This window comes from Trichechus manatus, unplaced genomic scaffold (genome assembly GCF_000243295.1).
Source record: "Trichechus manatus latirostris isolate Lorelei unplaced genomic scaffold, TriManLat1.0 scaffold00043, whole genome shotgun sequence".
In the NCBI taxonomy this organism is placed as follows: Eukaryota; Metazoa; Chordata; class Mammalia; order Sirenia; family Trichechidae; genus Trichechus; species Trichechus manatus.
In genome coordinates, this window is record NW_004443979.1 from 9924935 (window position 1) to 9949255 (window position 24321).

A 24321-nucleotide genomic window follows, 5' to 3' on the forward strand; every position below is an offset into this window, starting at 1 on the left:
AAGAGTGCCATGATCAGTTAATTTTATCTGTCATAGTTGAAAAAGTACAAAGTGGCAGCATATTTGCCAGGTATTTGTGATCCCTAATGTATCTCACTGAAGATAATATTGTTGGATCTTTCTACTCCAGTTTTTTGTGTGTGTGGTTGTTACATGTATGCCTACTTGATAGCACAATGCATTTCAAGTCCAGTATGCGCAAAGGTAAGTCTGCCTCTTCAGCAAGATAAAAATATTATCGCACCTTTTCAGTGTATGCAAAATTTTCCTATTTACAAATTAACCCTTAACAGGTCTACATAATTGCCGTAGAAAGACAAAAAAAATACAAACAGCCTTTGAAGACTGCCACTTGTTCAGAGGAGAGTGGCAGAAATGGGTCATTTTCGTCAGATGGACTGCTTGACTTAGTCCACACAGATCTTGGCACACTAAGTAGACTCTGGCTTGCTGCACTTCAGGATTTTGCTCTCTTAACTTTGCCTTCAGAATTTGCCTCCCAACTTCCTGTTGAAGGTAAGGAGGTAAAATATCTAGATAAACCCTAGAGTGTTGGTCAGTAACTTATATTTTCAAAAATTCTTCTTTGGCAAGTAATGTTTATCTGGAACATTTTCCCCAGAATAATTTTCATTCAGAGGATAAACATGTGAGAATTGCTTCAGGGTAAACACCTACAAACTGATTAACTGTAAGGCATGTACATCTTAACCTCAGAGGTTACTGCCAAATTGCAGTCCAAAGTGGCTGTAAGAGTTTACACGCCCACCAGCCACGTTTCTGTTTTTCCACACCTTCCCAACATTATATGTTATCATACTTAATAATTTTTGCCAACCTGATAGGTATGAAATAGTATTTCCATTGTTTTATTTTTTATTCCTTTGACTGAAGATCTTTTCATAGGTTTATGTGCGGTTTAAGTTTCTTCCATAAATGGCCTACTCATAATCTTTGCCCATTTTCTATTTGGTATTTGTCTTTTTCTTATTGATTTGTTAATTCTTTATATATTTTTAATACCCTTCTTTTCTGGTCCTGTGTCTTGTAGGTGTCTTCTCCCAGTCATTAGTTTATCTTTTCTTTCATTTTTCTACTTAAAGATCAGAAAGACTTGCAAGCTTTACAGTTTTGCTTTTTACATTTTTGAACTTTAATCCAACTTGAATTTGTGTGTTGAATGGGGATAGAGATCTAATTTTATAGACAGTTACTAATACCATATTTTACAGGTTGGATACACACTTATTCTTCTCCATGTTATTCCAGAATGTCTTAGCTATTATTGTTTCTTTACTCTCCAATATGAATTTTAGGATCAGCCTGTCAAGTTCTATTAGAATTTCGATTGGAATAATACACAAAGAGATATATAGAGTATCTATCGTAGTACTTTTCAATAGGATAAAAATGGAAACAGTGGAAATAAACTGATTCATTCATACAATTTAACAGCAAAAATGAATGACAGATATACGAACTTAAATCTCAGAAACATAATGTTAGGTAAAAATAGTAAGTTCAAAAGGATGCATATAGTATGATACCTTTTAAGTAAACTTTTAAATGTATAAAATAATATTATATACTTATGAATATATATGGAACCCTGCTGGCGCAGTGGTTAAGAGCTGTGACCGCTAACCAAAATGTCGGCAGTTGGAATCCACCAGCCACTCCTTGGAAACCCTACAGGGCGGTTCTACTCTGTCCTGTAGGGTCGCTATGAGTCGGAATTGACCCGACAGCAATGGATTTTGGATTTGATGAAATACACATTTACTTTAAAAATGTTTAAAACTAGACCAGACTTAATGGTCTGAGACTGGAGGAACCTCAGAAAGCATGACCCCTGGACTCTCTGTCAACCCAGAAATAAAACCATTCCTGAGGCCAACTTTTCAGACAAAGATTAGACTGGACTATGGGACATAAAATGATACTCGTGAAGAGTGTGCTTCTTAGCTCAAGTAGATACATGAAACTAAATGGGCAGCTCCTGTCCGGAGGTGAGATGAGAAAGCAGAGAGGGTCAGGAGCTGGTTGAATGGACACGGGAAATCAGGAGCGAAAAGGAGGAATGTGCTGTCACAGTATAGGGAGAGCAACTAGGGTCACATAACAATGTGTGTATAAATTTTTGTGTGAGAGACTAACTTGAATTGTAAACTTAAAGTACAACAATAAAATTTAAAAAAATAAAAAAATTTTTAAAAAATGTTTAAAACTATACTTCGGAGTGATTCACGCTGACTTGAGTGACTAGTGAAGGAGGGGCAAGAATTAGGGATATACCAAGATTTTGGTTTTTTTTAAGAAATAAAGTAAGAAATTTAAGAAAACAAGGCAAAATGTTATTGTCAGTCTTGGTGGTAAGTGGGTATCAGTGTTTTATATATACACACATATTTTGTTTTAAAATATTTTATGATTAAAAATTTAAATAAGAGTTAGTCTGCAAGTTTTTTATAAAATTAAAGGTGCATCAATCCTATAACTCAACATTGTCTGCTTGGAGAGATAAAAACATAGATAACAAAAATATTAATAACTTAGAAGCATGGATGAATCTCCAAAAGCATTGTTAAGCAATAAAAACCCAGTCATAAATGAATGCATACTATATGTTTCCATTTATGTGAAGTTCCATTTATATACATGAAGGCAAAGTTTTTGTAATAGTCTGACCCAGGGACACAATAGAAGGTCCCGGATAAAATGGAAGAAAAATGTAGAACAAAACTCAAATTCCTAAAAAAGACCAGAACTACTGAATCGATAGAGACTAGAGGGAACCCCCAAGACTGTCACCTTAAGATACCGTTTGAACTTGGAATTGAAGCTATTTCTGCAGGTCACCTTTCAGCCAAATAATAGATTGGCTTATAAAATAAACAATATCACTTGTGAGTATTGTGCTCCCTCTAATAATTAACTATGTGAGATCAAATGGTCAACATTTACACAAAAGCAAAGATGAGAAGGCAAGGAAGGGAAGGGAAGCTAGATCAATGTAAACAGAACAAACAGAATGGAAATAATGAGAAAATGCTGACACATTGTACAAATTATAACCAATGGCATGAAACAATTTGTATAAAAATTGTTAAAGGGGAACCTAATTTGCTGTGTCAACTTTCACGTAAAACACAATAAAATAATAATTTTTTTAAAAAAGTCTTTCATAATAAAAGTAAGTGGTTGCCTTGGGGTGTAGGGGACTGACTGGAAAATGGAAAAGGGTGCAAGGGAACTTCGGAGGGTGATAGAAATGGTCTATATCTTGTAACAAGGAAAAGAGAAAATGTATTGAAAACTGATCTCTTCGTTTATTCCTCCTCAAACTGTTTGCTTCCCCTTTTGGTAGGTGGTGCTTTCTACACAGCAGAGACTGGTGAAAATGCAAAATTGCATTATTACAACTCCTGGGCACTTATTCTCCATGCTACGGCATTGTGGCTTACAAGTACAGGCTTTGTTGTTGCTGACCCAGATGAAGGTGCATCTAATCTTTCAAGGCCTGTTACACCAACTTCCATGTGTCAAGGTTCATCATCTGGAGCTACAGTAAAGTCCCCTGAGGATGTCTACACTGATAGATTCCATCTTATTTTAGGTCAGTGAAAGAGCGTGGAGGGTTATCTTTGAGTTGCACCTCGCTGCCTATCAGCTCTTGGTGGCTATCACCCTACCACCCTGTCACCTTACTCTTTTTCTAAGACCCATGTACTATCCATATATGTTGTAAGTAACACACATGTGTGTGTACATGTGTATATGTAAAATACCAGTAAACTGAGGGGTCCCCCCCATTCTCAATATTTTCAAAGTTTGAGAAAGTACATTTAGTGATGCAAAATTGTAAGCAGATATTTAAAATGAAAGATTAACAAGATTTTTAGATTTATGGCATTTAACCCATTTTTTTACTTTTCTGGAACTTCACTTTTAAAGTAAAATATTTTTCTGGATAACAGAATGCTTCTAGAATAAACGGAATAAATGTTTTTCATATTTAAACTAATTCTGAGGAAACACACCATAAGATTGTTACTGGTTAAAAAAAAAAGTATTGATCAAATGAAATGTGAGGGTTATAAAGATAAATGATTGCATTATGTACAATTTATGGTTTACAGAATTTCTTTCCAGGCCAGGCGTAAGCAGATTTCATATATCCTTGTGTATATTAAATTTGTTTCCATTTGCCTTCGGAAGAGAGCATTTTAAAAAGAAACTATTACAGAATGAAGATTTGCAGAGTTATTATGAATACAAGTTGAACAGTTTGACAGAGTTCAAATTCTTGATGTGCCCCATTGTTACTGACCTTGAGCAAATTAAATTAAGCTGTGTATGCACATTCCCCTAATCTCAAAATGAGCGATAGTGATCGTTCCTGCTTCATCAGGTATTGTGAGAATTACATGAGATGATACACATAAAGCACAGTACCTGATACATAGTCATCACCCAATAAATTTTAGTCAAAGATTATAAAACTCTACAAGTTCTCTGGTACAATTTTTTTCTGATTTATGCATTGTTGAACTACTTCATAGCAAGTAAGCAATAGTGCACAAGCCTAGTTGAGATTATTCCTGTGTGCAGGTAAACAAAACAAACTACTAAGAAATTTGCCTTATCACTTGTTCAGAGTATTAATTCATTGTGTTTTTTTTGGGTTACCTTTCTGCTAAGATTATTTGTATATGTTATTATCAAATAGATTAATTATTTAACTTTGTAAACTAAGAATCTCAAAGAAGCCTCATTTTCTTTTTCTGCGTTCTACAGGAATCAGTGTGGAATTTCTATGCTCTTTGCGCTCAGATGCAACCATGGAAAGCATTACTGCGTGTTTACATGCATTACAGGCCCTTCTAGATGTTCCCTGGCCCAGATCTAAAATCGGCAGTGATCAGGTAATTTCTTGTTTTTTGCTAAGTTCCTGCAGATTTCAGGGAACAGACATATTCGGGTTACTTCAGTGAATAGAGCGAACACAGAAATGAGAAAACTAAGCAGCTGCACAGCGAGGCCTCAGAACTGTAATGCCATCAGCAGCTCTGGTTACCTGGGAGAAGTCCTGTCTCTGACTTGGACTCTTTCTGTCTCTGCTTCTATTGCTCTTACTTCTGCTGCCACCAACTAACCACCCTCTCTTGTTGTTGTTGTTGTTGCTATAGCAGCTCTTTATTCAGACGTTCTGTGGCGATGAGAAAGTTCTATATCTGCATTGTCCGAAACAGTAGTCACTAGCACATGTGGTTTTTCCTCTATGTCTCTCTCTGCTTCTGTGCACCCTGCTCTTCATATATATTTGTATCTTATGTCCCATTTCCGCAAGAGAAGATCTGACTGGTCTGTGTAGTTATTGTGTATTACAAAATATTGCTGTTAGGCTGAGTTCTTCCTCCAGGGCTTAAGAGACTTCTGGCCAGCCTATACATGGAATCAGGCACTAATCCCTGACCCAGTTGTGGCCATGGTAAAAAGTTCACTGTACAAAGTATGACACTTCCTTTGACAGCTTTTCTCAAGGGCAACTGTACATCGTGTATTGCCCAGTATATTAATATTTCATCATTGACTTTTGGGTATTAAGAAAAATGGGTGGTCTAATTTCCTCTCTCTATAGACTATCTGTGATGTAACTAATTAACACTGATTAAAGCATTAAGCAGGTTCCTACCTGACTTATCATGGATTTGAATACATTTTAAGCCTGAGCTTCGAACCGGTTCAAACCAGTTCAGTCATGGCTGACAAAACCAGAACGGATCCGAATTTTAACAATTTGGGTGACCCAAAACGGGTAAGATTATGAGTTGAAGCCCTTGAATGGGAGAATCAGAAGAGACTTAGTGACCCCTTTCAGGAGCCTGATGCATGAGATTGGATTATTGCCAGGACTGTGGGTAGCAGTGCACATTCATCTTGTTTGCGGGTACCGCTGTTTGCCACTCTGCGCAGATTCTGATGGACAAGAGATTTGGTTGCTATGCAACACATACGCAGCCCTTATTTTCTAAGAGGGAGATTAAGTTTCCAGCAGCGGGGCTTTCATCTATAGTTTTTCCCGTTCCAGTTCACCCAGATTCTAAAAGTTCAGGTCTGTTCTGGTGTCACTTTCTTGGCCATGACTGAACCGGAGAGAACCAGTTCAAAGCCCTGTTTTAAACTCTTTGTGCTTGTTTATCCTATATGTTAAAACAAGTATTATAATGTCATATTTACTGTTACTTTGGAAGATGAGAGTCACCAGAGTAAGCAATAGAAAGAGAAGGGAAACCAGAATAGTATTTGCCCAGTGTATTTTATTCTTTAGCGAGATATCCATTCTGTGCTTATTAATTTAAAATCTACTTTTAATGTCACATTCTTCACCCTCATTCTTTATTATTACTAAAAATCCTTAATATAAACCTGGGAATCTGCATAACAGCCCTGCATTCTTTTAGCCAAATTTCCTGTTTCATTTTGCAAATTTCCATTTCTTTTTTCCTAGTTTAGGACTGTGTCAAAATAATCTTCTGTCATAGTGCCATCTCCTGCAGTACTGGACAGAAACCAATCTGGAGATGGCCTAAAGTGGACCAAATAGATCATGACCTTATTTCAGAAACTAGCCACCCTAGTGTTTAGCTTTTCCTTTTTACTGTTAAGTATAATGAAGAGCATTAAATGAGATATTGTGTCATAATGATTCTAAAACTTACTCTAGGAAAACTTAGCCAGTGTTTTAAAAGAGACTAATAATTTAAGAAGGAGCCCTGGTGGCGCAGTGGTTAAACACTCAACTGCTAAGTGAGAGGTCGGCAGCTTGAACCCACTAGCCGCTCCGTGAGACAAAGATGTGGCAGTCAGCTTCTGTGAAGATTACAGCCTTTGATTTGGTGAAGGGTAAGACAGTACACAATACTGGGGAAGTCGGCACAGCTTGAGCAAAGCAAAGTCGTAGAAGCTTCATCGACACATCCAAACTCCCTGAGGAACTGAGTTACTGGGTTTAGGACTGGGGACCATGGTCTCAGGGGACATCTAGCTCAATTGGCGTAACATAGTTTATAAAGAAGATGTTCTACATCCTGCTTTGGTGAGTAGCGTCTGAAGTCTTGAAAGCTTGTGAACAGCCATCTAAGACACATCTACTGGTCCCACCCTGTCTGGAGCAAGGCAGAATGAAGAAAACCAAAGACACAAGGGAAAGATCAGTCCAAAGGACTAGCAGACCACAACTACCACTGCCTCCACCAGACTCAGTCCAGCACAACTAGTTGGTGCCCAGCTACCACCACCAACTGCTCTGACAGGAATCACAATAGAAGGTCCTGGACAGAGCTGGGAAAAAATGTAGAATGTAATTCAAACTCACAAAAAAGACCAGGCTTACTGATCTCATAGAGACTGGAGAATGCCGTAGAGTATGGCCCACAGATAGCCTTTTAGCTCAGTATTGCAGTCACTCCTGAGATTCACCCTACAGCCAAAGATTAGACAGGCCCATAAAACAAACAATAACACACGTAGTTCATCCGTGTATACAAGACTAAATGGGCACACCAGCCCAGGGACAAGGACAAGAAGGCAGAAAGGGATAGGAAAGCTGGACAAATAGAAATGGGGAACCCAAGGTCAAGAAGGGTAGAGTGTTGACACATTGCAGGGTTGGCAAGCAGTGTCACAAAACGTGTGTATTAATTGTTTAATGAGAAACTAATTTGCTCTATAAACTTTCACCTAAAGCACTATAAAATAAAATTTAAAAAAAGATTACAGCTTTAGGAACCCTATGGAGCAGTTCTACTCTGTTGTATAGGGTCTCTGTGAGTCAGAATCTACTTAACAGCAGTGAGTTTAAGGAGCCCTGGTAGTGCAGCAGTGGTTAAGCACTTGGCTGCTAACCAGAAGGCCAGTGATTTGAACCTGCCAGCCACTCTGCAGGAGAAAGATGTAGCGGTCTGCGTCCATAAAGATTTACAGCCTTGAAAGCCTATGTGGCAGTTTGGTCTGTCCTGTAGAATCACTGTAAGTCAGAATCTACTCAATTGCAGTAGGTTTCGTATTTTGTTTTGGTTTTAATAATTTAAGGTCACCTATATTAATTTGTGAAGTGGGAGGTTTTTGTTTTTATCATTATCATCTCCATTAGAAACTAATAGCACCTTTATTTTCTGTTAATAATTTACAGTGGCACCCCCTTATCCAAGTTTTCACTTTCTGTGTTTTTAGTTACCTACAGTCAACTGCAGTTCAAAAATGTTAAATGAGTAGTAGCATGATGAAATCTCACACCATCCCTCTCCATCATTCACATAACTTTTTTTATAGTATATTGTTATAATTGTTCTAGTCTAGTATTAGTTATTGTTAATCTCTTAATTTACAAATTAAACTTTATCATACATATGAATTTATAGGACAAATCATCATATATGTAGGGTTCGGTACTATCCTCAGTTTCAGGCATCCATGGGAGGTATTGGGAGATATCCACTGCGGATAAGGGGGGACTACTGTATTCTCTTTCTGAATTTTGCCATGGCATTCAATATTGTTATGTTTTACCAAAAAAAAAATAGTATGTGATTTCCAATACAGTGTCCCCTAAATGTTTTCTGTGATAGGACTTGGGTATCGAGTTGTTGAATGTTCTGCATCGAGTAATTTTGACCAGAGAATCACCTTCCATTCAGTTAGCTTCGCTTGAAGTGGTAAGGCAGATTATATGTGCAGCTCAGGAACACGTGAAGGAGAAAAGAAGAAGTGCAGAAGGTGAGTATTATTCTTAATGCTAAATTAATCACATAGCATTATTTTTAAAAGCATTGCTTATATATCTACATAGTTATGATATTCTGTTGTGTGTAGCACAAAACAAACATCTCTAGACATGGCATCTAAGTCCTTTCATTCACCTCTGCATGTTAACTTGAATAATTGTCAGTAGCTAAGCAACTATTCTTTGGGAGAAGAAGAATTTTAACAAAACCTGAAGGAGCTGGGGATCTTTTATATTAATAGAGTACTTGCTTTGGCTACAAATGTTTACCAATGTACCTTAAAAGAACTACTGACAACTTTTTAATTAATTAGATTTTGCACACTGATTAAATTGCTCTTTTACAAATCTAATTTTGATATTGGTGAGTTTTATCATTCAAGGGTATGTTTGACTACATATAATAGAAAACCCAACATAAAAGTCGATTAAAAACACAAGTATTTATTCTCTCATGTAGAAGGCCAGAGATAGGCAGTCCAAGACTGGTATGGCAGCTTCTTGAAGACATCAGGTACCTAGGTTCCTATTTTTCTGTCCTGCTGCTATCCACACTTCAGGTCACAAGGTCATTGCTGGAGCTCTAGCTGTCAGATTCACTTTCTAAACAACAAGAAGGAGTTAACTAGACAATATTTTAAGGCTTAAAAGGTTACCAAGGATTTCTTTTGATCCACTGCAATAACAAGTTATAAAGACAGCTACTTTTACCACTATAACTGCTTCTCCTTCAAGCTTTAACACCCAAGACTTCAGCCATTTAAATGTGTTGCCTATCACAGAAGTGCACTAAATTGCCATTGACCAAAAGCAAAGCAAACACAAAGTATTTATTCAACACTGTTATTTCTCTCTTTTAGTTGATGATGGGGCTGCTGAAAAGGAAACCCTGCCAGAGTTTGGAGAGGGAAAGGACACAGGAGGACTTGTGCCTGGGAAGTCTTTGGTCTTTGCAACACTGGAATTGTGTGTATGCATTCTAGTTAGACAGCTCCCAGAACTAAATCCTAAACTGACAGGTAGCTCAGGAGTAAAAGCTACAAAGCCACAGATGCTATCAGAAGATGGAAGTAGATTGGTTTCAGCTGCATTGGTTATTCTCTCTGAACTTCCTTCAGTGTGCTCTCCTGAAGGTATGCTGTGGTATGTGATTGCTATACTTGACCTAGACTAGAAGGAGGGAAATAGTTTTAATAGGTAATGAAACCTAGTTGTTAATCCTTTTCTCATTAAATTAATGTTGACCCAAAGATTTGAATATTGTTTTTAATCCTCAAAGATTAACATTACATTCTAGTAATTCGTTTTACTAAAAGGGTGAAAGTAAATCCAGAGATCGCAAGAACTGTAGATAGATATGCTCTTCTGTGACTGATAATGTTTTAAACCAGTCAATGGCAATTGTTAATTCTTGGGCATGTTTTGGTATACCATCTCTAGTGGACTTTGCCTGCTTCGGTGATGACAAAAGTTTGTCATCATAGCCAGTTCTGTTTGGAATCAAGTCCATATTCTTTAAGATAGCATTTAAATTTCCTCCCTATGGCTGTGCTGCATCATTACCTCCTCCTAATTGCTTCTGTGGTAATCATATACCCAGAAGACTTCATGTTTATCCCCGTTTCTGTGCTGTTGTCCATGGTGTTACTTGATCTGAAATGACCTGTCCCTTCTCTGCTTTTTTAAATTTTGCCTTCCTTCAAAGTTCAACTCCAGGCCTACCTCATCCATGAAGGCTTCCCTAAAAACACTAGTTCACACTGAGTTTTGTTTTTTCACATATGTACGTATGATGCTTCTATATGTAGATACGTAACTTTTATATGTCATATACCTGTTACCCATTGCTGTAGAGTCGATTTCGACTGATAGCAACTCTATAAGACAGAGAAGAACTGTCCCATAGGAATTCCAAGGCGGTAATCTTTAAGGAAGCAGACTGCCACATCTTTCTACTTCATAGCGGCTGGTGGGTTCAAACTGCTGACCTTCTGGTTAGCAGCCAAGCACTTAACCACTGTGCCATGAGGTCTCTTTTGTATATCATATAGAGGCATTATATGTAATTGATTATTATATAGAGAGAAGATATATGCAAACATGTATGTCTTATTTCCAACTAAATTCTGCATCCCCCAGGGAATCTAGCATGTAACAGGTACTTAGTAAATATTTATTAATTAGAAAGTATATTTCTACTTGAATGTATCTTGACCAATTGTGGGTGCTATCTTATTTTTAGCCTTATGACTTTAAAGTTCAGTCTGAATTAAAACCTGTACTCCTTGTTCTCACACACTCAATTACACTAAGAGTGGCAGAAAAATCATTAGCAGATGATTAGGGTTAAAAATATACTGTATGAGTTTTGTTGAGCAGCATCTGAGAAAATTAAATTGTTTTAGCTTTAGTCTCTTCCCTTTCATTTTAAACTTATAATTGATTTTTCAACACCTTTGTGGCCATGAAAATATTTTGTACTGAGTGGACCTCTACAAATTCCTTGAAAAAATAATTTACAATTCAACATGTGTCATCTTCCAAATAAAACAAAATAAGACAGAAAAAGCATAGTGATACTAAGTGATACATTTTGTGTCACTTTTGTGTTAGCTATTTATCTTTTTGATTTCAGATTAATAAACGACGGATGGAGTATTCCCAGACATCATTGCTTTCAGTTCTAATTTCTAAAGGAGATATTTTACTCTTTTTCTAAATAATTCCATGAATTTTAGATTTTTTTTAGAATTATTTAAATAACTTCTCCAATTATAATAATCAAAATTTAATCCAGCCTTAAAAATCCTAATGAAGTTATTTAAATTATCATTAACAACCAACCGCTCTGACTGGGATCACAACAGAGGGTCCCCGACAGAGCGGGAGAAAAATTGCAGAATGAAAAATCAAATTTACAAAGAAGACCAGACTTACTGGTCTTACAGAAACTGGAGGAACCCCCTGAGACTATGGACGACCTAAAACACCCTTTTGAACTGGAACTGAAGCCATTCCTGGAGACCACTTTTCAGCCAAACCATAGACAGGCTCCTTTGAACAAGCAATTATACGAGATCAAAGGGGCAACATTCGTCCAAAAGCAAAAATGAGAAGGCAGGAAGGGGTAGCAATTCAGGAGGAAAAGAAATGGGGAACCTAGAATGGAAATGGGGGAAGTGCTGGCACATTGTGAGGAATGAAACCAATGTCATGGAACACTTTACATACAAACTAATTTGCTCTGTAAACTTTCACCTAATACACAATAAAAAATTTTTAAAAAAGCTCATCAGCCATAGGGGGTAGAAATAATAAATTATCTTAACAGTTATAATCCTTTGCAAGAAATAATCTTAAAAACTAGAAATCTTTGACATTGTCTTATTCATGATTTCTCATGAGTAAGATTACTCGTGATTATTCATATGTAGGCTGAAATGCAGAGTGTTTTTAAAAATATGTCTTATCTTACAGGAAGCATCTCAATTCTTCCTACTATACTGTATCTCACAATTGGGGTCCTCAGAGAAACTGCTGTGAAGTTACCTGGGGGCCAGTTGTCTTCAACGGTTGCAGCTTCCCTACAGGCTCTGAAAGGAATATTATCTTCTCCCATGGCCCGAGCAGAAAAGAGCCATACTGCTTGGACTGACCTTCTCCGTAGTGCTCTAACAACAATTCTTGACTGCTGGGATCCAGGTAACTAAGGCTCTTTGGAAGCAGTCATTCGGTTTGAAAAAGCAGGAGGGGCAGTTTTTTGAGGATAAGCAATTTACTTGATCCTATTCGGCAACCTGTCATCTGGAGGAGATCGTGTTCAGTACCTGTGGTCAGAAGATATGTATAAGTGAATAGAAAATATCTGTGTTCTTATTTTAGTATCTTTAACCTTTAAAGGGATTAAATGACTGGCCATCCTATATGTTAAGTTGACATTGAGAGACCTTCAAGTGTCATAAAACCAAAAAAGCCAAACCCACTGCAATGGAGTCAGTTCTGACTCATAGCAACCCCATAGCGTTTCCAAGACTGTAAGTCTCTATGGAAGCAGACCGCCGCATCTTTCTCCCGTGGAGCCACTGGTGGTTTCAAACCACTGACCTTTCAGTTAGCAGTCGATCCCTTTAACCACTGCGCCACCAGGGCTTCTTTGAAGTATCATAGTATGTTTATTATCCTTACGCCAGCATTTACTAGCTGTGTGACTGACCAAGTTACCCAACTTCTCAGAGCCTTAGTTTCCTCATTAACAAAATAAGGATATTATGTTGCAGGAAATTGTTAGAGCAGTAACATAATATATGAAAAGCATCTAGCTTATTACTTGACATATATCATTAAATGATAGCGAGTATTATTTTCAGTATCCAATAAAATTTGTTTTTTCTCGTTGTTATGTGGGTTTCGTTTTCAGCAGTATGTTATAGTGATTATAAAAAGTCTTTAGACATATTACAAATTATCCCTGCCTGCCTTGTTCTATCTATAAATGTCACAATTCACAATATCCAGTTTCATGTGGTGAAAAGTTTTCAGTTGAATTCAGCATTTATTGACTATCCACTTTGTACCAGAAGTTGAGAGTTTAGTAGAGCCTGGTGCCTGTAAATTGCTGTAGGGCATGGTCAACATCATAAGAAGCTCCTTGAAGGCAATAATAATGTCTTTATCTCAGGGAATCAGGTGGAGTATCTCTGGTAGGGTTCTCCAGAAGCACATGGCCAAGATGCAGTTTGGGGAGCAAGAAGCTTATTAAGGAACAACACCTGTGAAGGAAAAGGTGGGATAGCAACATTGGGTAAAAGACCTCAAACTGCAACGCAGGCCCCCAGCAAAGCTTCAGCGTACCTGTCAGGAGCTCTGGAGCAAATATTGGCCCGTCACAGTGTCTCTCGTAGGACAGAAATGCTCCACCTTGGATACTGGCTGCCTCAGGAAGAGTGTGATCTCAGGCAAGGCGCTTCTCTGTAGCTGAGGCAGAACCTGAAGGAGGTAACAGCTGACTGCACTCCCTACATCTGAGGAGCACATCCTCCCTTGAAGAGGGTCTCAGTGGTGCATCTCTGTATCTACCACAAGAGGCTTCTTAGAAGAGTCAGTTTCTTAAAGGATGAGAAAGCATTCTCCATGTGGATGTCACAGAAATGAACCCTAGGTACAAGTTTGATCAAAGTCCTGGAGATACAAATAGTGTACATTTGTGGACAGCAAGTAGAGCAATGACAGTGTGGTTTGGGGAGGAAAGAGTAGGAGGGTGCTGAATGGTGATAAGTAGAGAAAGAGATGAATTTGTATGGTACAGGGGCCAGATTATGGAAGGTTTGGCATGCTTGTAATTTGAACTTCCTTTAAATAGGCAAGGGTGGAATCATTCAGGAGTTTTAAGTAGGGGGACACTGTGTGGAATTTGCATTTCTAAAGAATCACTGGCAGCAGTGTAGAGAAGAAAGCAAGACTGTTGAATGTAAGATAGTAGTAGTAAGGATAAAGAGGAGTAGACTGATAAAAAAAATAAAATGTTAAGCATGTGTCAGCAGAGTTTACTGATAGTTTGGTTTAGGAGTTAAAAGGGTAGGGTGACTTGGGCACCCATGGTGTCAGTAACAGAAGTGAGGGTTTTCAGGGGAAGAAAGTTGAGTTTGAAATGCCTGTGGGATAATCAGATGGAGCAGAATATATAAGTGGTCTGGGCTAGAGATGATTTTGGACTATAATATTTGTGAGTTGTCAGCTCAACCTGTGAAATAAACCAGCTTGAGTTTACGGGAGTTTATGGAACAAAAAGACGACCAAAATCAAGAGGAGAGAATCAAAAGATAATACAGTTGCAGAAGCCAAAGAAAAGAGAGTTTTAATAAACAGAGTCAGCATTGTAAAATACTGCAGAGAAGTCAAATAAATATAGGAAGTATAGCTCATGGTGTTGAGGTACAAATGAGAGGTGAGGAGGGGAGAAGATCAAGTATAGACTTGAGAAGAAGAGAAACAGCTGAAGGAATTTTTTTTTCTCAGTATGAGATTATAGCATGTGTTCATACTTACGGAATAAAGAAGGTGGAGATGGGGTGGGAGTTGGAAATATTAGAAGGAGAAGCAGAGTCCCTGTCTAAGCAGAAAGGAATAGAATTCAGAGCACATTTAGGATTGGCCTCTCCCAGTGTGAGAGGAAGAAAAAGAGATAAGGATGGTGTCTTAGACATCTAGTGCTATTCTAACACAAATACCACAAGTGGATGGCTTTAACGAAGAGAAATGTATTTCTTCACAGTAAAGTAAGCTAAAAGTCCAAATTCAGGGTGTCAGCTCCAGGGCAAGGCTTTCTTTCTCTGTCTGCTCTGGAGGAAGGTCCTTGTCGTCATCAGTCTTCCTCCGGACTAGGAGCTTCTCTGCCCAGGAACCTCGGGTCCCTCAGGTCCAAAGGACATGCTCTGCTCCTGGTACTTCTTTGTTGGTGGTGTGAGGTCCCCAACTCTCTGATTGCTTCCCTTCCCTTTTATCTCTTGTAAGATAAAAGGTGGTGCAGGCCACACCCCAGGGAAACTTCCTTTACATTGGATCAGGGATGTGACCTTGGTAAGGGTGTTACAGTCCCACCCTAATCCTCTTTAACATAAAATTACAATCACAGAATGGAAGACAACCACACAATACTGGGAATCATGGCCCAACCAAGTTGACACATATTTTGGGGGGACACAATTCAATCCATGACAGATGGGAAGTAATAGAAGTTTTTATGTAGAGGGTTATGATGAGCTTGCCTGTTTTAAAAAAAAAAAAAAAAAAAGAGGTTATTTTTGTTATGTGTCAAGGAATGGGGTTAGGCTAGGACCTTGAGAAATTATCCTTACTACTGAAAGAAATTAAAGGAGTTAATCGTGACAGGTAAAATGTTTGCTGTGTGACATTTGCTGCAAAACTTAGTGGCTTAAAAAAACAAGGCTCTACTATCTGATAGTTTCTGTGGGTCAGAAATTCAGGAGCAGCTTAGCTAGGTGGTTCTGGGTCCGAGTCTCTCATAAGGTTACTGTTAAGATGATGGCTGAGGTGGCAACTAGAGAATCCTTTTCCAAGATGGCTTACTCACGTGGCTGTTGGCAAGAGGCCTCAGTCTCTTACTGTCTATTGGCAGGAAGTCTTAGTTCCTTATCACATAGACCTCTCCATAGAAATAAATGCTTAGGGGCCCTTGCATGTATTCTAAGTAAAAGAGAATGGGAGTAAGGGAATTTCACAGGGGCAAGGAGATAAAGGAATTTTAGAGGAAATGGAAAAGGAACCCAGGAGAGCTTCATCTCACTGAGTAAAAAGACATTTTTACCAAGCAGACTAGCTGACTATGCTACAGTTTCAGGTTGCTATAAATGACTAAAAGTAACTTTGCTATATGCGAATCAGTGTAGCATCATGATTAACAGTACACTGTCTAGAATCAAACTACCTACCTTACTAATTGTGTAACCTTGGACTAATGACTTAATTTCTGATTCCCAGTCTCTTACCTATAAAACCAGGGAAATAAGGGTACCTATCTCATGGTGTTGTGAGGATTAAATATTTAATGCATATAAGGTGCTTATAACAGACCCCTGGTGGTGTAGTGGTTAAGATTTCGGGCTGCTGACCAAAAGGTCAGCAGTTCAAATCCACCAGCCGCTCCTTGAAGACCCTACGGGGCAGTTCTACTCTGTCCTATAGGGTCAGTATGAGTCGCAATCAACTCGACAGCATCGAGTTTGGTTTTTGTTTTTGTTTTTGTTTTTTTAACAATGCTATCATAACTTTAAAAGTTAGCCATTTATCTGTTTTACCGTAAAATTATTCAGATATCTTCTATAAAATGAATCCCATTCATAAGGTTTTTCTTTCATTGCTGCTCTGTCACTCAACTGTCAACTCCGGTATTACCCTCCCCAAGGTGTCCCTGACAAGCCAATATAGACTATCCTCCTCTGTTACTTTCTATTGTCTCTTAATATTATTTTATATTCATAGACGTTATCACTAGCTGAAGTTAAATTTATTGCTTCCTAGTTTATAGTATATCTCCTCGTCTGAAAGCAGACTTTAAGTTATATGATATTTCCAAAGCCTAAGAGAGTGCCTGGCACATACTTGATGTTTCTTAAGTATTTGTTGAATGACTGTTACTAAAGTTACTATAATAATACGTCATTTCTCTGTAAGCAACAACCTATTCTTACACAATTAAATTGGTTGAATTTGCCACACCTTTTTCTTTTCAGATAACACTGATTTTCATAGCAAGTTCGTTAAAATTATCTAATGAGCCTATGACTTTAGAAAATGAATGCAGTTTATTTCTAAGAAACAAATTCCCCCTCTCCAAAATGATTGTGACCTATGCACTTATTTTCAGGTTTTCCTTTACTGTTGAGAAATGGTATGTGTAGACAAAGTGCTAAGGTATTTTAAGTTGACGTACATATTAGCAAAATATAAATGCTTTGAACTTGACAAACAAGAATTGTCCAAATGTTTCTGTATTACTCTATAATAAAAATAATAACATAATAGCTTAGCTAACATGTATTGGGAAACCTGGTGACATAGTGGTTAAGAGTTCAGCTGCTAATAACCAAAGGGTCGGCAGTTCGAATCCACTAGGTTCTCCTTGAAAACGCTATGGGGCTGTTCTAGTCTGTACTGTAGAGTCACTATGAGTTGGAATCAACTAGACGGCAGTGGGTTTTTTTTAACATGTATTGAGCACTATGTGCCACATGCTATTCTAAATGCTGTATGTATGTCGATTAACTCATTTAATCTTTATAGCCCTATAAAAGTAAGTACTGTTATTCCCATTTTACAGATGAGAAAACTGAAGACAGAAAGGTTAGATGTCCAACTAGTAAATGTATATTCCTAGTAAGTGTGTATATGTATTTACTGATATCTTTGCCTTCGAAGATTATAGTTACTATAGAGCCCTGCAACATTTGCCAGGGTTCTTACAATCAGTCAGTCAGTGTTCATCATCTCTGTCTGCTAGATGAAACTGTTACTACCAAACTAGAGACAGCTTCACACAGATGCAGTGTAGGACTCAGGCACCCTTGTCCTGATACAAAGCAGCAAGTGTGGCAGTATTGGAATCTGTTTCTAATAGATCATTTCTCCTTAGTAGATGGAACACATCAAGAACTTGATGAAGTCAGTCTACTTACTGCTGTGACAATATTTATTTTGTCTACCAGTCCAGAAGTAACTACTATCCCATGCCTTCAGAAACGCTGTATTGAGAAATTTAAGGCTACTCTTGAGATGAAAGATCCTGTGGTAAGTATCTTTAGCAGAGAGAGGTCTGTAATAACTATATTTAGGCTTCTGCAAAATTTTGGTTTTGGATTTTGTTGGCTCCAACAAGAAGTACCAGACTAAAAATTTTTTATTTTTAGATTTGAGGTTAATTCGTATTCTTGAAGGGACAGAGGCAGAAATAATAATGTTCTAGTTCTTTGGCCCTTAAGGTAGAAAGTAGTGGGAGAAAGTTGGAGAGAGGAAATGTTAAAAAAAAATAATTTGAAATGGAGGCATCTTAAAATTGATGTGTCTCTAGAACTTTACAAGGAACTTTTACAAGCTATATTGTACCTTCCTATAGTGGATTTCCTACAAAAACCCAAAGGAAGACTCCAGTGTATGCCTTCAGTAATGTGACTGTGAAATAATGAGACCCATTTCAAAAACAATACATAAATTGACCCCATTTCTTTATGGCCTCTTCATTTGCTAGATTAATTTCCTATTCTATATATGTTTGCAGCACATAAACAAAAAAACAAACCCATTGCCGTCCAGTCGATTCCAACTCATAGCGCCCTATAGGACAGAGTAGAACTGTCCCACAGGGTTTCCAAGGAGCACCTGGTGGATTTGAACTGCCGACATTTTAGTTAGCAGCCAAGCTCTTAACCACTGCACCGCCAGGGCACATAATATATATACAATGAGTTAGTAGCACATGATCACAAATATATCTGCTCCTAAAGATGTTGTTGTTCTTATTTGCCTTGAAGTCGGTCCCCAGCTCATGGCAGTTCCATGCACAAGGGAACAAAATGCTTCCAGGTCCTATGCCATTCCCATAATCAGTTGCAAATCAGTTGCAAATCAGACTGTCTGTTGTGGCTTCTTAGGGTTTTTATTGGTCAATTTTCAAAAGTAGATCGCCAAGCCTTTCTAAGACTAATCCGTTCTACTCTGGAAGCTCTGCTAAAACCTGTTCCGCATCATGCAACACGCAAGCCTAAAGGTACAGGAACCAGATTTTCTCCCAGAAAAAAAATAATCCTTCAGATACCATAGCCATTAACTAAAGGATGATTTATGTATTTGATATATAGTCATTTCCTTTTATCCTTCTGTTGCCTGTTGGCTCGCAGGAGCTTTATGTAGCAGTCTCCAAGTGGTGGATCCGGTATGCGATGATACGAAATTAGTATGGTCCAAAAGTGGTTTCTTGAGAACTTCAGGCCATTTAAACATCAAATATATGTGATTGTTGCCTAAAACGTTTTCTGAAATCTTAAAGATATTTCTCAAGGTTTTTTGGAGGGCCTTTTTGTTTGTTCTTTACAGTATAGAATCAAAGACATGAGGGGGAAAACAGGAACTAGAGAAAAGAAGAAAAATTAATCACAGTTATCCTTCCCTGTCGTACCCAATGTCTCTATGCCCACTCCAGACTGTTACCATTGTCAGCATGCTGGTTTGGAAAGCTGTTAGCACCTGGACTTTGTTGTAGGGGGAGAACATCACAAAGTCTAGTAAAGCAAAAAGTTTTATTTGGCATATATTCACAAAGGCAAAAATGGGGAAACGGACATCCATGCTGCCAGAGCCATGTCTACCCGAGTCCAAGGAAATATCACAGAACACTCGAAAGTGGGAAAACAGATAAGCATGCTGCTAGAGCCATGTCTGTCCAAGTCCAAAGAATATTACAGAACAGGCAAGAATGGGAAAACAGACAAGCATGCTGCCACAGCCATGTCTGCCCAGTCCAAAGACCATTACAGAACCATCAGTATATATTAACATTACAAATGGGCAAAATCATTGAAAGCTTAAGCCTTTTCAGATTGGCTAGAAACTGTGATCCTACATTTTCAATCATCTTTCTTAACAATCATTGATACAGGTTTCAGTAATGAGAGTCAGGAGAGTCTTCACTGGTCCAACAAATTTCTATTCACTAAATGCTAATAGAAAAAGCTAAGGATGGAAAGTCTTTTGTGTTCTGTTTGATTGGCTTTATGTGAAAGGTTCCCTAAAAGATATTTTCTAAGATTATGTTAGCTCAAGTCTTTATATCTCAGGGCCCAGTTGATGTGTCCTTGTGAGTCCTTGTGAGCCCAGCTCCAGCTGTGTCACATTCTCTATGCTCAAGGAGTGGGAGTAAAAACTCCAATATTATTTCCTAAATTAACTTCCAAAATTAAAGATAAATTGGAAGTAAATTTAAATAGCTTTGCTGCTTTATCTGTGAAGAGTCCTCAAGGCCTTTTATTTATTTATTTTCTTAATTGACATTTACAGTTTATATTATTTTTGTCTCTTACCTCATTAGGTACAAATCAAGACCTATCAGCTCCTACTTTCCATTTTTCAGTATCCGAACCCAGCTATTTCCTACCCATACATTTACTCCTTAGCATCATCTATCCTGGAAAAACTGCAGGAAATAGATGAGAGAAGACCTGAAGACACTACTGAACTTCAGATCTTTCAAGAAGGAATAAAGGTCTTGGAAGCACTGGTGGCCGTAGCGGAAGAAAAGCATCGTAAGTGTCAGCACAAAATTCACACTAAATACAGAATCTCTCCAAACTTTGCAATTCTGTTGTTTTGAAATAACTATTAGAAATCAGAATTTTAATGTTGTTTTAAATGAAGTAAAATTTAAAACATTTAATTAGTCACTTCATATTGTATGTATTTCACATTCGTTGAAAAGCAGGTGTTATTTTAATCTCAAGTACTGATACTAATTATTAATTTGGGAGAAGAGATTGGAAAAAATTGTTTTCCCCAAAGTGGGAGAAAATATGTACCGATGGAGTACTTTTGTTAACTTTATATAGTGAACATTTATATCCCTGAACCTAGGACTTATATCATTTGTTTACTTTCTAGGCTCTCAGCTGGTGGCTTGTCTTCTGCCCATCCTCATTTCCTTTCTTTTGGATGAGAATACCCTGGGGTCAGCAACTCCCATCATGAGAAATTTACATGACTTTGCTTTGCAAAATCTCATGCAGATTGGGCCTCGGTATTCCTCAGTTTTTAAAAGTTTAATGGCTTCTTCTCCAGCCTTGAAAGCCCGCCTGGAGGCTGCTATAAAGGGCAATCAGGAAAGTGTCAAAGTCAAGATACCTACACCTGAGCATACCAAGAACCCTGGAAACAATTCAAGCATCCAATTAAAGACCAATTTCCTCTGATGTTTCTTGTTTTTTTTTTTTCCCCCCTTTTTTAATAGTAAGCACCTTAATATAATACTTGATCATTTCCTTCTCTTTGGGGACAAAAGTGATATTTTAGACACAAGTACATTTGGATTCCTGGTTGATTGTTAAGTAGCTGTGACTTTTCAAAGTGACAGTAAACTAACTTTTTTTGTGGGCCCCCTTCCTGCCGTTTTAATAAAACCACAGAATTCTTGCCAGGAATTTCAAGAAAGTGCTAAAGGACTCAACTTACTAAATCCACTGCTTTAAAAATGCATGGATTTCTTCTGAGAGTTCATATATACATGATATACTTAATACTGTGACAGATACAGGTTTGACTCTAGTATAAATTATCTGAGTTTATGTTCTATCCCAACTACTAATTTAAAATTCTGCCTTTTTAAGTAAATTATGTTACACTTTCTTGGATTTCTCAAACAAGATAAATGATTTGAAAGCTGCTTTGGAAACTTGGTCTAGAATTATCCAGTATATGTTGTTGTTGTTAGGTGCCATCGAGTCAGTTCCTACTCATGGCAACCTTAAGTACTACAGAAGGAAACACTGCTCGATCCTGCACCATTGTCACAATTGTTGTTATGCTTAAGCCCATTGTTGCAGCCACTGTGTCAGTCCATCTCCTTGAGGGTCTTCCTCTTTTTTGCTGACCCTGTACTTTACCAAGCATGGTGTCCTTCTCCAGCGACTGGTCCCTCCTGATAACATGTCCAAAGTATGTGAGAGGAAGTCTCGCCGTCCTTGCGTCTAAGGAGCATTTTCAATATATTAATACAAGTTAATGATAGCCCTACAGTGTGATTTAAGATTCGGTATCTATAAATATAACTTTTCACCATTTTTTGTTTTAGTTCATCTTGGGTTCAGAAAATGGAAGTTTTACTCATTTTAAATAGAGTAGGCCATCTCCACCTATTTAAATGGATTTTCTGATTCTCTGTTACCTCTGTGCCTCACAATTTTGTTCATTTTCATTTGTGGCAAACATATCAATGTGTTTAATATACATATAGAGTCATATCTATACTATATTTCAATCAACTATGGGTTTATATAATAAATTTAGATCATCAGTAGATACAAGTATTTTTTTTAACATGAAACATATTTTAATATACAAAACGATCTAATGAAAAAGTCATTTGTTGGAAAGTATTTTTTAATTGTTGCTAATCATTGACTTGGTGTCTACTTAAATGTTACACTGTATGAATCAAGCACTATGTCAAAACATTTCCTTGTTAAAAATTAAAAACCAAACTGACAGGAGCATAATCAGAATTGAGAAAACACTTTAACTAAAGCAAGAGAAATGTGATATACTCTATTTTATTATGTTTTGTATATAAATACTCTTGTAAATCGTTCAGATGAAAACATTTGACAAATTCTAACACTACAAACGATTTTTCTAATTTACATAAATAAAGTTAATTTTCTTTATCCTTCTTGTACTTTAAATTATTTTACCCACAAAAGATGGCTGGTCAATTATTCAACTTCCAGAAAGCAATTCTGTGGAGCAAATAATAGTCCTTCTCTGTAACTTGGCCTTTTTTCTCAGAGGAAACCTTTCTTTAAAGCATTTTTTATAATGGCTTAGATTTTTTGTCTTCCTAAATGTCTCTAGGAATTTGAGTGTGAATTTCTTATTGTTCCTTCACCTAGAATGCTCTTCTCTCCCTTGTTTTACCTGGCCAACTCCCACTCCTTATTTTAGGCTTGGTTTTTATGTCACCTGCCCTTGGTAGCTATCCTTAACACTTCCTCCCACAACAAGCAAAATTAACTGCTTCCTCATCTGTGTTCCATAATACTTTATACATTATTCTATGCATAAAACATCACTTTGCATTTTAGTGCTTTACCTCCCTCTTAAAACTGTGCCTCCTCAAAGGGAGAAATTTTGTCTTCTATAACTTTGCCCCTGTAGCATCAACAAAGTGCTTGATAACTGTTGAATTGTACTGGTATGGGATGGATTTAGGCTCAGAAATTTATTCCTTTGTCAAGGAAAATGCTGGACTGGGTTGTTCTCAGGACAGAATTTATTAATTTGATATTTGGATTTGTTTCATTTAGTTCTTAAACAGTACAATTTTTACTATTTATTAGCCTGCTGTACTGAATTGTTTGGGTTAAAGGTGCTTTATGGATGTCAATAGCTACAAAAAAATATTATGTATGGTGTCATGGAGGAGCCCTGGTGGCACAGTAGTTAAGAGCTTGGATGCTAACCAAAAGGTTGGCAGTGCCAATCCACAAGCCCCTCTTTGGAAACCCTGCTGGGCAGTTCTACTCTGTCCTATAGGGTCACTACAAGTTGGAATCCAGTAGAGGGCAATGGGTTTAGTTTTTTGGTTTTTTTTTTTTTTTTTTTTTTTTTTGGTGTCATGGAATTAGGAACTTTGAGTTAGGTACTATCCTCTAGACTTTTTTTATGGACCACCTTATTTAATACAACACTGAATTAGTAGATAGATCCTTACCAGTAAGGAAGCTAAGACTTCACAGCTGGGATTTAAACCCGTCTTTCTGACACCAGGGTGCTTGCTGGAGACGGAAAAAGTGCCCTGGCAGTCCTGATTGCAGTGAAGGTATAGCTCTTCCCTTTGAATGTTTCAGGCTGCGTCCCTCAGGAACCTTACTCACTCCTTGAGCTAATAAGTAACCATTCTTGCTTAAGATGTTTTGAGTTGCATTTCTCCAAGTTGCAACCAACAGGTTTCAGGCTAATACAGTATGAAAAGGTAAAAAAAAAAAAAAAAAAGTGCAGTTTCAGTGGGAATAGGTATATGATTGGATATCAGTATAAGTTCTGTTGTTTTTTTTTCTTGCGATCGTTGCTTTTCAAATCTTTTTTTTTTTTTTTATTGTACTTCAGGTGAAGGCTTACAGAACAAATAGTTTCTCATGAAACAGTAGTACACATATTGTTTTATGACATTGGTTAACAACCCCACAACATGTCAACCCTCTCCCTTCTCGACCTTTTTTTTTTTTGGTGAAAATATACATAGCCAAAGATACACCATTTCA

At 37.5% G+C, this 24321-nt stretch overlaps 1 protein-coding gene across 2 annotated transcripts in view; it reads left to right on the forward strand.

Annotated features, from left to right (window-relative positions):
* The window catches only part of HEATR5A (HEAT repeat containing 5A), a 134193-nt gene extending 112365 nt beyond the window's left edge, over positions 1-21828 (forward strand). For both annotated transcript variants that reach the window (XM_023731485.1, XM_004376530.3), the window contains 9 exons: positions 294-516; positions 3368-3616; positions 4798-4925; positions 8631-8778; positions 9646-9918; positions 12263-12487; positions 17934-18088; positions 20382-20595; positions 20948-21828. In XM_023731485.1, coding sequence (XP_023587253.1) covers positions 294-516; positions 3368-3616; positions 4798-4925; positions 8631-8778; positions 9646-9918; positions 12263-12487; positions 17934-18088; positions 20382-20595; positions 20948-21255 — 1923 coding nt within the window. In that variant the 3' untranslated portion in view covers positions 21256-21828. The remainder of the gene's footprint in view (positions 1-293; positions 517-3367; positions 3617-4797; positions 4926-8630; positions 8779-9645; positions 9919-12262; positions 12488-17933; positions 18089-20381; positions 20596-20947) is intronic.
* Positions 21829-24321: the final 2493 nt, after the last annotated feature.